The sequence below is a fragment of the Lissotriton vulgaris genome, chromosome 4_1, assembly GCF_964263255.1.
Source record: "Lissotriton vulgaris chromosome 4_1, aLisVul1.2, whole genome shotgun sequence".
Taxonomy (NCBI): Eukaryota; Metazoa; Chordata; class Amphibia; order Caudata; family Salamandridae; genus Lissotriton; species Lissotriton vulgaris.
This window is the reverse complement of record NC_141691.1, coordinates 1,550,821,825-1,550,834,911: the sequence shown is the minus strand read 5'-3', so window position 1 is coordinate 1,550,834,911 and position 13,087 is coordinate 1,550,821,825. Positions and strand designations below refer to the sequence as shown.

The window sequence follows — 13,087 nt, the reverse complement described above, 5'->3', positions numbered from 1 at the left end:
CCTTCCTGAAGTGGGTCAACAAGGATGAAGAGCAGAGGTGGAGGAGGAGGGCATTCCAGGACTTGGTGGCGAGAAGGAATCTCGTCCGGAGCGAAGGCAGCAGACTCTTGATATCTGAGCGAGGACGAGAGGTGCAAGGCAGAGTTTCCTGGGAGGTTGGTGGAAAAGCAGATGATTGTTCATGTAGGCGGCTCCTTGGTTTTGGAGGGCTTTGTGGGCGTGGGTCAAAAGCTTGAATTGGCAGCTCTTCTGGCCGGGTTGGCTTTTCTGCCTAAGATCAGGACTTCAGTTTTGTCCGTTTCAAGCTTGAAGCAGTTCTTCATCCAGGCTGAGATGTTCTTCATACAGTTGTGGAAGGTGGTCTTCGTCGTGGTCGGGTCTGTTGAGAGCGAGAGGACAAACTGGGTATTGTCGGCTTAGGAGATGATATTGATTTTGTGCGATCTGACAATATCTTTAAGTGGTGTCATGTAGATGTTTAAGAGGGTAGGATTGAGGCATGAGTTTTGAAGGGCCACCGCAGATGTTGTGCTTGAGTTGTGAGGTGAAGGGAGGGAGGCAAACTCTCAGGGTGTGCTCCAAGAGATAGGATGCCATCCATCTGAGCGACTCATCTGTGATTCCAATCTGGTGCAGTTGATCGATGAGTGTGTTGTGGGAGTAGGACGGTGTCAAAGGCTGAGTAGAGGTTGAGGAGGATCAGGACAGCTGATTCTCTGTCGAGTAGGGTGCCCATGTCGTCCGTTGTGGAGATCAGGGCTGTTTCAATGCTATGGTTGGCTTCAACACCTGATTAGGAAGGGTCTAGCAGGTTGTTTCTCTCCAGGTGTTCTGAGAGTTGGAGGTTGATGCTTTTTTGACCATTTTGGGGAAAATGGCATCATTTCCTGGAAAAGTCCTGGATTGTGCTAACTAGTGAAGCAGGTGCATTAGGTTGATACCCACCAATATCCTTTTCAATATAAACAACACACTTACATGTCCACTACTCAAATTAAGTTTATATTTAACTATACTAATTCACCACTAATCCTTAACGGGTTCCAGAGTAGCATGCTACTCGCTGAAAAAGCACTTCAACACCACAACAGGGGTAGCTAGCGTTATACAAATGCAAACCTTTTTACCTCTTCTACCATTTCGCTATCCTTCTCAATCCAAATAACTGACTAACATATCCACCACTCAAATTACTTTCCTATTTTCACTATACTAATTCACCACTAATACTTTCTGGGTTCCGAAGAAACATGCTACTCGCCGAAATAGCGCTTCAATGCCTCATCAGGGGTATTAAGCACTCTATAAATGCAATACTCCCTGCTCAGTTCTTCCACCTTTTAAAGGCCTGGTTAGGCAGAAAGGCATCTTAGAGAAGTAGTGATCATCATACTTAGATTAAGTTTGTTCTTGCAGTTAAAATTGGACATTGTTTTGAAGCTGCCTCTTCGCCTTCAAAAGTCAGAAGGAGAATTAATTTATAGGACAAGTAGTGAAACACTGAAAATCTGTCTTTGCTTCAGTTTCCCCATCAGATTCCCTCTCTATACCAAATAGATGGAGGAACCACACTTTTTCCTTTATGAAAGGCTTGGTAAACCTTGATTCTAGTAAAAGCAGAAACAGAATGATCCATCTAAAGTCAACTCCATATCAATAAGGGATGTAGCTAAACAAATAATCTCAAGTACTACGGAAGCAGGTTTGGCTGGAGGAAACACATTCAAGGTCTCCAAAGCCTTTTACATCATGTTGTTACAAGGGTGCCACCTCTGCTCACTATACTTGGACAATTCTACACATACCTGTGTGGTCTTGGATATTTTTACGTGTTTAATATATTGCCTTGCCTCTTTCCATGAATTGTGGAGTTTCTTCCCTGATGGTTAGCATGCCATTGCTTCCTTAGAGGCCAACACTTTATGATTCTTCTATGCCATATTTGCTTTTTTTTTTTTAAATAAGATTTTTTTTTTTAAATGAACAAATGCGTAGCAGAATGACTAGGTTCAGTTTCAGCATCGGAGTATGGAGAAGCTGTACAACACAGTCCACTCTTTACTACTTTGGTGAGGGGAGAGAAAGAAAAGAAAAACCTCTTAGTAGCCTGTCAAAGGATTAGGTTCTGGCAATAGTTCTACACAAGAACAGAATGAACTAGTTCTGACAGATGAATTTCATCATTCATGAAGGTAGGCAGATCACCAAGAAGTTGGTCAGAAAATATATATTTGCCGAATATGCTTCTTCAAACTCTTAGCAGAGCTGTGGAATAGTCATGCTGTCCCACTTCTACTTCAGTAAAAGACAATGGATAACGAAAATGCAGTTGTAGTGGACACGGAGTAAGACAACTGCTGAAGAAGCAGGATTCATTGTATGCTGATAAATATTAAAATATAACTGATATTGGAACCTGTACTTTTGACACCAAATAGGCAGATCACATCAACACTGGAGTAAAGCAGGGCAAGAGTCCTGTTCAAATTACATAATGCACTGTAGTGCAAATGTGGTAAACCTGAACTGATGAGGGCAAACTGCATTACTGAATATCTGCCATGATCAAAAGGAAAAAACATGTTCTGTCGAAATAATCATCTAAAGAAGTATATAGTGCCTCTGAAACAATAACTCATTAAATAAATGAACTGGAACCCATTCCTGTACCAATTTAAACTATATCTCCTACCACTACCATTGTATACCCAATCTCCCATTACAGATACCAAAAGCACCGCCTTCAATTATTCCGCTCCACTTTCACTGAGACCTAACTGGGCAAAGATGCACATCCCATAATACATAATGCAATACGAAATGGGATTATTATTACAATATAAAAAAGGTACAACATTGATCTACTTCTGAGCTAAGGAGTTCAACTTAGTCAGATGACAAATTCAAAATTTGCTAATATACAACAGTACATAACTTAAATTACTGTAAAAATTGAAGTTGCCCATCTGAAGGCCCATTAAATAAGTGGATCACAAAGATCATGAGGTGATCTATGAAAAACATTCAGATGAACCGCAAGCAAAAATGACTGTGAAGCACAGATGAATGTAGACTTAAAGAGAATGTCAAGTTTCTGCATTTAAAAGGCCGATTTTATTACAAAAAATTATTTAGCTTTTAAAGGAATCTACTTAGTGGAATAGAAAAAAATGGGCTCTGAATAAGTCAAGTAAATTGTAGTATATCTGGATATCATTCCGGGATAAATTTACATCAAATTAATCTAAACAACTGATTTAATATCAATCCATGCTATTGAGGATTCTTTGCTGATGTCTCAGATAATAAAGATAGCCATTAAACATACTCGGTATAAGGAAAGGAGTGTTGCTGTCCTTACCAGAGACAATGTTCGCTTGTTGCTCATAAACAGCAAATCAAGGCCTTCAACGTTTTTTCTTCTTCCTCTCCTTCTCTTCATTGGAGGTTCGCAATCAATAAAAGAACCATTAAGCAGATGCCTTGAAGGCATACGGGTAGCAAGACCTGCTTGTAAAAGCTCCATTTGAGTTTTAAAGGCATCAGACACAGAAGAGGAAGCATTGGTCAAGATGTACTTGGGGGTAACAGATGCAAAATTTGAGGTAGAACTTGTTGCCTCTCTTGGATCCTTGGATAAATCAACATGTTTCTCTGGTCCATTTTCAGCTACCACCTGGGACTCTCGCAACTGGGCCACCATTTCCATTAGATTCCTCCGTTTTGCAGCTCTTTCTGCCTCAATTTCAATCTTTCGTCGTCTTCTCCTGCGCTGCCTTGGAAGTTGTAAATTCAGTGCGTTATCCTAACAATAAAAACAATCTGTTACCAAATGCTTCTCAATTTAAATCACCTTCCTTTCTTTTGATGAATGAATAGCCACTTAAGTGTCATTTGCCTAAAATATCAACACTTTCTCATGCACTTGACCTAGCTATTGTTTCAACTAAAAGTATGAAAAAACTACTTATTTTGAAACTTTAATGAAAACACTTACCTGAATTTCGTAGCTCCTCTAAAGGCATATTTTATAGATCTGAATGCCTCAAAGGCGCCTTGTTGACAGAATAAGAAAACTCAGTACATTCAATACACTATTTTTACCATTTACAAATATTAATAATTAGCCAATTTGTGTAGAATTTTTAGCGAAGCCGACATAAGGAGTTAAACTTTCCGAACATAACAATTTACCAGAGGAAACTAACATTTGTTTCATATAAAACAGCATTTAAAGCAAATTGTTGTAACAATACTCATGGTGATTACAAAGATAATCATAGCAATATTGCATATATACATATGTAGCGTTCCAGTGTAAGCGTTCGATTTCTGGAAGGAGACCGGAGTTTGTATACATATATATACACTCCTTAAGTTGCTAAGAGCAACAACAAAAAACTAATATCAAGGTCCTGGGGACAAGTCATATGTTAACTCTTTAGAAGGATGTATTTGTCACTTGTGTCCCCAAGGCCACAACACTGGTGTACTTCCTAGAGGAGAACAAAGTTACTCCTTTTTCGATAGTGGACTGTCCTGGGGTAGTGAGGGTGAGCAATCAAAGCTTATTCAAGAAGATTTTAGAAACCCAAATAATTACACCCCAGTAGTTAAAACTGAAACATTTCAATTACAGTCAGTGATTTATTTTGAGAAATGAAAAGATCTTTAAAAGAGTACACTTAAAACCAGAATATCCTAGAAGCCTTTGGTTAAGAGGGCAGAAGTTACTCACGCAATAAAGGGGTACAGCATAGGTGGTCACCCTATCACATCAGACATGAATGAGCTGTAATGTATTGTATAAATGCATTTCGTACACAGCTTTAATTAAAGTGAGTGCACCAGGGTGCCTCACATAACGATGGGAAAGAATGAAAGTAGGTGATTCTATGTACTAGCAAATGCTAGAGAAGTTAATTACGTGTAACTACAGTTGTACAGCATAGTTATCTTTCATAGACACATTCTTGGCTTACCAGCATGACATCGGGGAATAATGCAAGTTTGTAAATCTATGAAAGATCCAAGTTAGTGTACTTTTCTAAGTTGATGATCTTGATGTTCACAGTCTTAAGGTCTATGAAGGTGGACACTTAGGAATGCCATGAACGATGCAACCAATTATATTTTCTGGATCTCCCCTGAAAAGGGTGCATGATGTTTTTTGACACAGCCGAAGGAAAGCTCAATGCCTCACAGCTTTTCTGGTTTAAGGTTTTCGTAATAAGTCTGAACAGAGTTAATAAAATAGAAGAATGGTTAGAGGCCAGTGTACGGGTATCATGACTCTGAAAAGTTGGAAACCCAACTGCCAGTCAACCCTTGAGGCTGTGCCGGTTAGGATAAAAGGGTAAGCGCAAGGGCCCAAAGCATAGTACCCTAAGCTTCTATGAACGCCTGTGCTCCGCCTTATATGCAAGATTTCTTTCAGTTTTTTTAAAGAAATAGCTTAGCAGCAAATTCGAGTCGGACCATCTTAATAAACAATGTATGAGAATCTATGGTGAAATATATATATTTTTAACAAAATGTCTTCTTATAAAATCTTCTGAGAACCTGCTTGCAGGTTGCACCTTTCAGAGTATACAAGTTGTCACTTAGTGAAGATCCGATTATTGAACATGTACATTTTCCTACATTCTACAGTAATGTCATAGAAGGAAACCAACGTTGTGCTGCGAGTGTGTAATCTCTTGCTGGTTTGACATCAGGACTTGTGTATATAAAATTCCAAACCCTGTTCTGCGATTTTCCTTAATAAGTGGACGGCATTCAGTGCAGCACAAAAGCCAATCCATCACATCAACTAGTCGCTACAAGACTTACTGGGTGCGAGTGCTCTGAGGGTAATGGGAGGAAGAAGTTAAATGATTATAAAAACATTTCATATATAGTAAATTTATATAAACGCATAACCTGCCTTTGATAACTGAGGAGATGCAACAATATCTTCACTGCCACTGTAGCTGCTTTGACCAACCATACTGAGCTCTGCGAAACTCCTTTTCTGTAGCGGACTCTCCACTGCAGTTGGTGTATATCCAGGGATCAGTCCCTGGAAATCAAACATCTGGCGTATTTTTACCGGCCACTTTCCCTTCAATATAGTTTCACAGATGTTATCTAATCGGTTGATTATAACTCGATCCTGCAGAAAGTAAAGTGAGCAAGATTAGTAAAAGAACTTTACCAGAGTTATCAATTGATGGTTCCATTAGCATATAACAACTGATCAGAACTTCGAATCTCGCTTGCTGTTCTAAACTGCAACATAAAGTACTGTGTTATCAAGAATGTACACTTGGTCCAAAAACAGCAGACTGCCACAAACAAATTGAGATTTAAAGTAGTAATTCTCGATTTTTGCACTCCTAAACTAATATAGTTATTTTCAAGAAGGCGACACTTGCAGCTGGTGAGGCTTTGTTAGACTCAATGTTTTGCAAAGAAACCAACGCTGAAGGGAATATTAGGCAGCTGCTATCATAATTTAAAAAAATGGTGGCAGTGAGGATCAAAAATGCTAAGTCATTAACTTAAACCCCGGAAGAGCGGTCTCGTCATCAGTTTTAATAAAGTACGGCACTATGAAACGTAGGGGACATAAATATCAATTTTCCTTTCACATCCATTATCACTAAGGAAAGCACTGCAGTGTTAGGTTTTAAAAAATCCAATAGTCCACGGACTGAAATTCGACACTAAATCAATTAAAACGCATTTCATCAACTATCTAAGCGTTTAAAAAACACATGCTTTTTCTGAGGTTTATACAAGTAAGCTCATAATTTAAATCGGTATTAGAATGATGCTTCTTTCCACGGGCCTTGTGCTTTTCTGTCTGCCCCTTCGTAAATTGGGGCTGCTGACACCAGCATCTGCCCTGGTGGGACCAGAGTCCTAGGGCTTCGTATTGGCGGCTCCTGACCCCAGCAGGGTTCATCTCCAGTGACGGGGACTACAAGCCCCAGAAGACCAAGCGCCCTGCACAGCTGCCACAGGTGAGGGGGAGGTGCTTTGCCATCGCGCTTATTAGCGCTGCCTCCCCTCACGCGGTGCGGGACGCACGCGAAGCCTGGACCAAGGGCGGGCCCGTCCTGCGCCCGTCATCGCCTGGAGGAGGCTGGACTGGGCCAGCCCTCTAGCGCCTTGGACTCAAAACTACAAACTGCTCACGTATATATTTGCAAAAGGTATTCATTGAGTGCTACACGGCCGGTTTATTGATTACAGGAGAGTCCGGCAATTTAGCCACTTGAAAATGGGCAAAAGGAAGTTAACAGATCAGGCAGGGGGGGCAGTTGTTGGTTCGGGGGGAGGGGGTGGAGAGGGGGGGGGGGTAGCTAAGAAAAAAAGAATCAGGACGGTGGCAACAAATTCTTGGGTGTCCCATGCATTGGATAGAATTGAGAACTTAGTGGATGACTGTGAAGGTATTTTATCCAAATGACCCTATGTCTGTCTCTAACAGTGCTATAGACAACAACTCTATTCTTGACAAACATTCTAGCAATCCAGCAAATATACCCCAAATGTTCAAAAAATCGCTATTAAAAACAATTGGGAAAGAAAGGAAACAAGAGTCTCTTGATTTACTTGAACCTATTATGACCTCATGTTCAAACCGCTTCTCTGTGTTAGCTGAGTCATTAGACTCCTTGATAGAATTGGAACCCGATCAACCAGTAATAGATACTGGCTCTCCTCCAGAAAGCATAGAGGCAATAAGCCCTATGGGTATTAGACAAAATATCGGTCAAATTATTGTATCTTTCAAAACTGAATTAGGGGAAGTGAGGTCCTTAATTGTAGAACTCTTATCTATAGTAAAGAATTTGACTAAGAATCCTATACTAGATATTGTTAATGACCCCCCGCATAGGGAGTCACTTTCTCAGCTAAAACCGGTACCCCTAAGCCCTAGACGCACAGAGATAGTTTCTTTGTTACCTCCTCCCCTCTCCAGCAGAAATGAAAGAAATACTAATATGCCGGGGGCAAACAGTATGATTATATAAAACATCAGCACACAAGTGGGAAAGCTGGGTTGCAATCAACAAAGGGAAACCATTCCACATTGCTATGTAGTAACCCTGGCTACGAGAGGACCCAAACAATAAACGCAACTCAGCTCTCAACAGGTGAAATACACCCCAAAGTTTTTATGGTCAATGTGCCAAAATCACAAAAGTGGGAAGACGAGGGTTCCCTCACAAACAAGGTCACCCATTGGATTCGCCATGTCAGAGGGTGTCGGTCCGTGATCAGAGAAGGCATATTAAGGGCTAAGCGACAAGTGTTGAGGGACAAATCTACTGACATTGTAGAGCTTACCCTTATTAATCATCATATAGCGGAGGGTCTCCTGACATTGGACTTTAGAACTATTTCGCCAGCTAATACCGCTATTCAATTTAAGCGATTTTCCCCATATGCAGCTTGTAGGAAGATTGATCTTGCTATTGATCCCACTAGGGGAGGGTATTCATCTCTGGACACTAATGATTGACTGGCAACTGCTGACGGTTTGGCCAGTGGAATCATTGTGGTGCAGGACTTAAATGTAACAGTGTGATTTGACCATCTTTTCACAGGAGGATACTACCACCCCTCCTACTAGTACAGAAGCCAATGAATTTAGAGGGGGGTTAAGTCCAATATTAGGTCCATTGATATACCACCTGCCACACCAGACGGTCTAAAGCTGATTTCCTGGAACATAGCAGGGCTACGTAGTAAACTGCTGCTCCCAGACTGCAATAGACTCATAGAAAATCATGATATATGTATCTTTCAAGAAACATGGAGCCTCATACCACTGCATAAGACAGGTCACACCTGCTTTTTTATTACTGCTACAACGATAGGGCGGGTTCGCCCGTCCAGGGGTCTCATGATCTGGGTTAGTATTGCTCTAAATTGCAGGATTGTCCACCATCCTTGCTCTACTCCCGATCTAAGGAGGCTAACACTAAGGGGACCAAAGGGAGGGAATCCTGTTGAGATACTTAATGTTTATGTAAGAGGGACCAGGGGAGGTGCTAAATCTCCAATTGTTACTGCCTTAGGTGAGGAATTATTGTTCTGTTCCCCTAATTCATATACCATAGTGGCAGGAGATTTGAACTGCATGTTCGAACCCCTGGCTCTAGATGATCCTCTGAGAGCGGAACAGGATGATGCTAGTTGGGGCATCTCAGGTTTGACCATACCTCCAGTGAGAAGATGGTCTGCATTGATAATCCAGCTAAACTCTTTAACCTTGGAATTTGGCCTAAGGGCAGCTAACGGGCGAACCCCATCTGATCCTCTTGGAGCAAATACTTTTAACAGGGTTGCCTGCCCGAGTAGAATTGATTATATATTGGCTGATAGAAGATTATGGAAAAGTATAGTGGATATAGCCGTTGTACCTTCCACGGAAAGCAACCATAACCCTTTGTGTCTCTCCCTACGAAATATTTGTCAGGAAGAGGCGAGACATATAGACCCGGCATTTAATATGCTTACAAAAGAAGTTGTTTCATCGAATTGTAGGAGGTTTGTTAAATGGCCCAAAATCATAGTTAGTGAGTTTAAAATGCATGCAATAGCGGCAGTTCTGGCTGCACAAACTATAAAAATGAAGGAAGTATGTTTAGCGGAGGATGAGCCAACTCATCCCGAGAACATCTATGTAGAAACTGTAGAACAGATAGGCTCATTCTTCCTTTTGACTGCACCAACGTCCAAGAAAGCTATTCGCTTTCGGTCATCTTTGGACTCTTGGTTCAACAGGGAGTGCCCACTAAAAAAGAACCTACTAATACTCGCTATTAAAAAACGTGATATCTCGGAGGTTCGCAAAGCAACAAAGGCTTACAGCCGAGCCCTAATCATTGCAAAGAAGGCTTGGGAGGAACAGCATTGGTCCGAACTAAAGGCTGCCTGCTTGTCTAAGGATAGCAACCTGTTTTGGAAAATAACAAGGAACACAATTAGCCAGGATACCGAAACCATTCCCAATCACATTACTGATCAAGATTGGTTTGATCATTTTACTAAACTATATGCGGGAGACAATGATTCTGCCTTTGGCGAATCACTTAGCCGTCCCATGCCCCAAGGAAATCATGACTCTTTTATCCACATTACAGAACAGGAGGTAGAAGCAGCTATAAACAAGATTGTCCCGGCGAAGGCCCCCGGCCAAGATGGACTCCCAGGAGACCTATTCCTTGCCAACCCCCAAAAATGGGCTTGCTTTTTCACTCTCATGATAAATGCGCTACTCAAGGGGTCACCTGTTCCTTCTTCTAGGAAGGGAGCGGAATCATTCCGATTTTCAAGAAGGGCGACAGGGAGGACCCAGCCAACTACCGACCTATTAGTTTAATAGATGTCGGACACAAGTTGGTTGGCAGGGTCTTGTTCGAAAGAATCCTAACCAGGGTGGATGAAAATTAAATTTTATCTCATTTCCAAGCAAGGTTTAGGGCCCATATTAGCACGATTGATCAAGCTTTTAGGTTGCTTTTATTGTACTGGAAGGTGGTCACTATTGGCAAGGATAGCCTTTACCTTGCCTTTATTGACTTGAAGACAGCCTTTGACCTGGTCCCGCGAGACCGTCTTTGGTTGGTACTGTCAGAGCTGGGGGTCCCAAGGTATATTCTTGACCTATTGGTTTGCATGCATGATGGGAACTATGCCAGAGTAAGGTGGGGCAAACAGAACCAAAGGACTGACAAAATACCTGTTAACAAGGGAGTCCAGCAGGGCTGTGTGCTGGTTCCCACCCTTTTTTCTCTATTCGTGAACGGGGTGGTATCTTTTTTACTTGAAATTAGCGCGGATGTACCAGCCCTGGCGGGTGAAAAGCTCCCAGCTTTGGTCTTCGCGGACGATACCCTGTTAATTTAAAAAACCCCAGCAGGGCTACAAAAGTTGCTTAATAGATTTTTTGACTTTTGCAACTTGAGGGGTTTGTCAATAAATACATCTAAGACCAAACTCCTCTCTTTTAACCTCAGTAGGCCCCCAAAAGTCACATATCACTCTGCAAGGGACACCGCTAGAGCTTGTAAATAACTTTGACTATTTAGGAATCCAGATATCAGATAAATTAAGCTGGAAACCCCACACAGACAAGATGTTTCAAAAACGTAAACAGATTGTAGGTATACTTGGTAAAGAACATTGTTCCTCAATCACTAGGCCAATTGCCCCCGTTTTAGCTATTTATGCGGCAAAGGCCTTGGGCGCAGCACTTTATGGTTCTGAACTATGGGGCTTCGAAAGAGTAGATTCCATGGTCAAAGCTGAACACAAATTTTTTAGAGAAATGGTATCGCTCCCAAAGGGAACTCCCCTTAAGCCTTTATTGAGTGATCTGGGTAGGCATTCCCTTAAACATTTGGTCATCCTACGTCCGCTCTTATTTTGGGCTCGTTTGTGGCGCACTCCCGCACTATCTAAGTACGCTGCCGGCCTCAAGGAAGTGAAGGACGTGGAAGGCTCAAACAGGATCAGCTGGCTGTGCAATATTAAGAAATACCCGTTACAGTAGGTTTTAAAGAAGCGTGGGAGCAGGGGTCCCCACTGAGTAAATCTGATTTGAAGAGAGCATATTGGGCTTGGATTGAAATGCAGGACGACAACAACCCTAATCTGGGTAGGTTGACTAATGAATTTCGCTTATTCAAACAGGCTCCTAGCCTGGAACATTACCTTGACCTTATCCAAAAACCCAGGGATAGGGTGCTATATATCCAATTTAGATTGGATACGCTCCCGATCCGAGAATACACTTCTAAATGGAAATCTCCAGGTCAGACACTATCTTCTTGTTTGTACTGTGATAGAGTGTTAGAAAGCAACCCACACTTTGTTTGCCTGGCCAGCTTTTAACAAACCAAGATCAAGATGGCTGAAACCAACCTGCAGGCTGATAGGAATTAGAGATTATCGGGCAGCCCTTAGAGTCATGCAGTCTGACACTACCACGGTCATTGTGTGTGGGGTAGCGAAGCTTCTTGGCTGGGCATGATACATTAGAACGAAAAAAATGTAACTAGGTTTTTGTATGTTTTAAGTGTATTTCAGCCAAAAGCTCCTAAGAGTTAATATGTTCTTAAACTTGTAATATTTATTGCTATTTCATGTCACAATGTACAGGTGGGAATTTTCAGGAATGTCTGTTATGTATTCTTAATTCTTATTTAAAAGTAAATACTTTTATAATTTGTCAGTCATTAACACCTACGATGCTCTTATGATAAATGTTTTATCGAAATAAGGCTTTGAATTGAATAGATAAATACATTTTTGTTTTGTTTGGATCCGGTTTTAACCACCTAGTTGCAAATCTCACCAGCAAAATCTTTTCTTTAGAAATAAGAGTTAGGTCAAGCTGTTTTTTAACTCCATGGGTCTGAAATGGTGTTTAGTAAGCGCAAGACTTGAATACAACTACTGGGCATACTCAAAGTTACATGCAGATTTATTAAGTCATGAATATTGAATTATGAAAACATTTCAACTAATTGTTATTCCATAAATTAGGCGGATTTCATGAAAAAACATCACACCTACTTTTAATGCACCAGAACACTTTTCTCCATCCTATCCAGTACTATTGCATCATTTAAGAGTGGGGTTTTGTAAAATATAAAAGTAGCTTTGGGTGATATACTCAACAGTATATCTATTTTCAGACCCATCACTAATTACACTTTAACTTTAGGACATTGATTGCACAGTTTCAATAAAAATATCTTTGAAAAACAGAAATGGGAGTAGGCTTTAAAATGAACAGCATTTGTTCAGTCATTCAATCTTGTTAGCCTACAGACTTTAACACTTTTTCTACAGGGAAGGGCTTCCTGAACGAATATGGGTTTAAGTAGGTGCCAAATACTATACATTTCAAGTCAACAAGCCGAACGACTATGCTTGAGTTCACGAGGAGATGTATTTTTTCAGAAGCTACTGTGGTGATGCAAAAATACATAAAACAACAATCTTGAAATCATGAAGTAAAATTGTTTTGATTGAGTGGAGGGCCTCATGGACCTGGGGTGACAGATGCTAAGTTTCAAGT

The 13,087-nt window shown here is 41.0% G+C and overlaps 1 protein-coding gene across 2 annotated transcripts in view; it reads right to left on the bottom strand.

The window, feature by feature from the left end:
* Nucleotides 1-13,087, bottom strand: part of CHD7 (chromodomain helicase DNA binding protein 7) — a 794,978-nt gene that overhangs the window by 49,635 nt on the left and 732,256 nt on the right. For both annotated transcript variants that reach the window (XM_086965786.1, XM_086965787.1), the window contains exons 33-34: nt 5,927-6,154; nt 3,362-3,805 (exon numbers count right to left, since the gene is read on the bottom strand). In XM_086965786.1, coding sequence (XP_086821912.1) covers nt 3,362-3,805; nt 5,927-6,154 — 672 coding nt within the window. The remainder of the gene's footprint in view (nt 1-3,361; nt 3,806-5,926; nt 6,155-13,087) is intronic.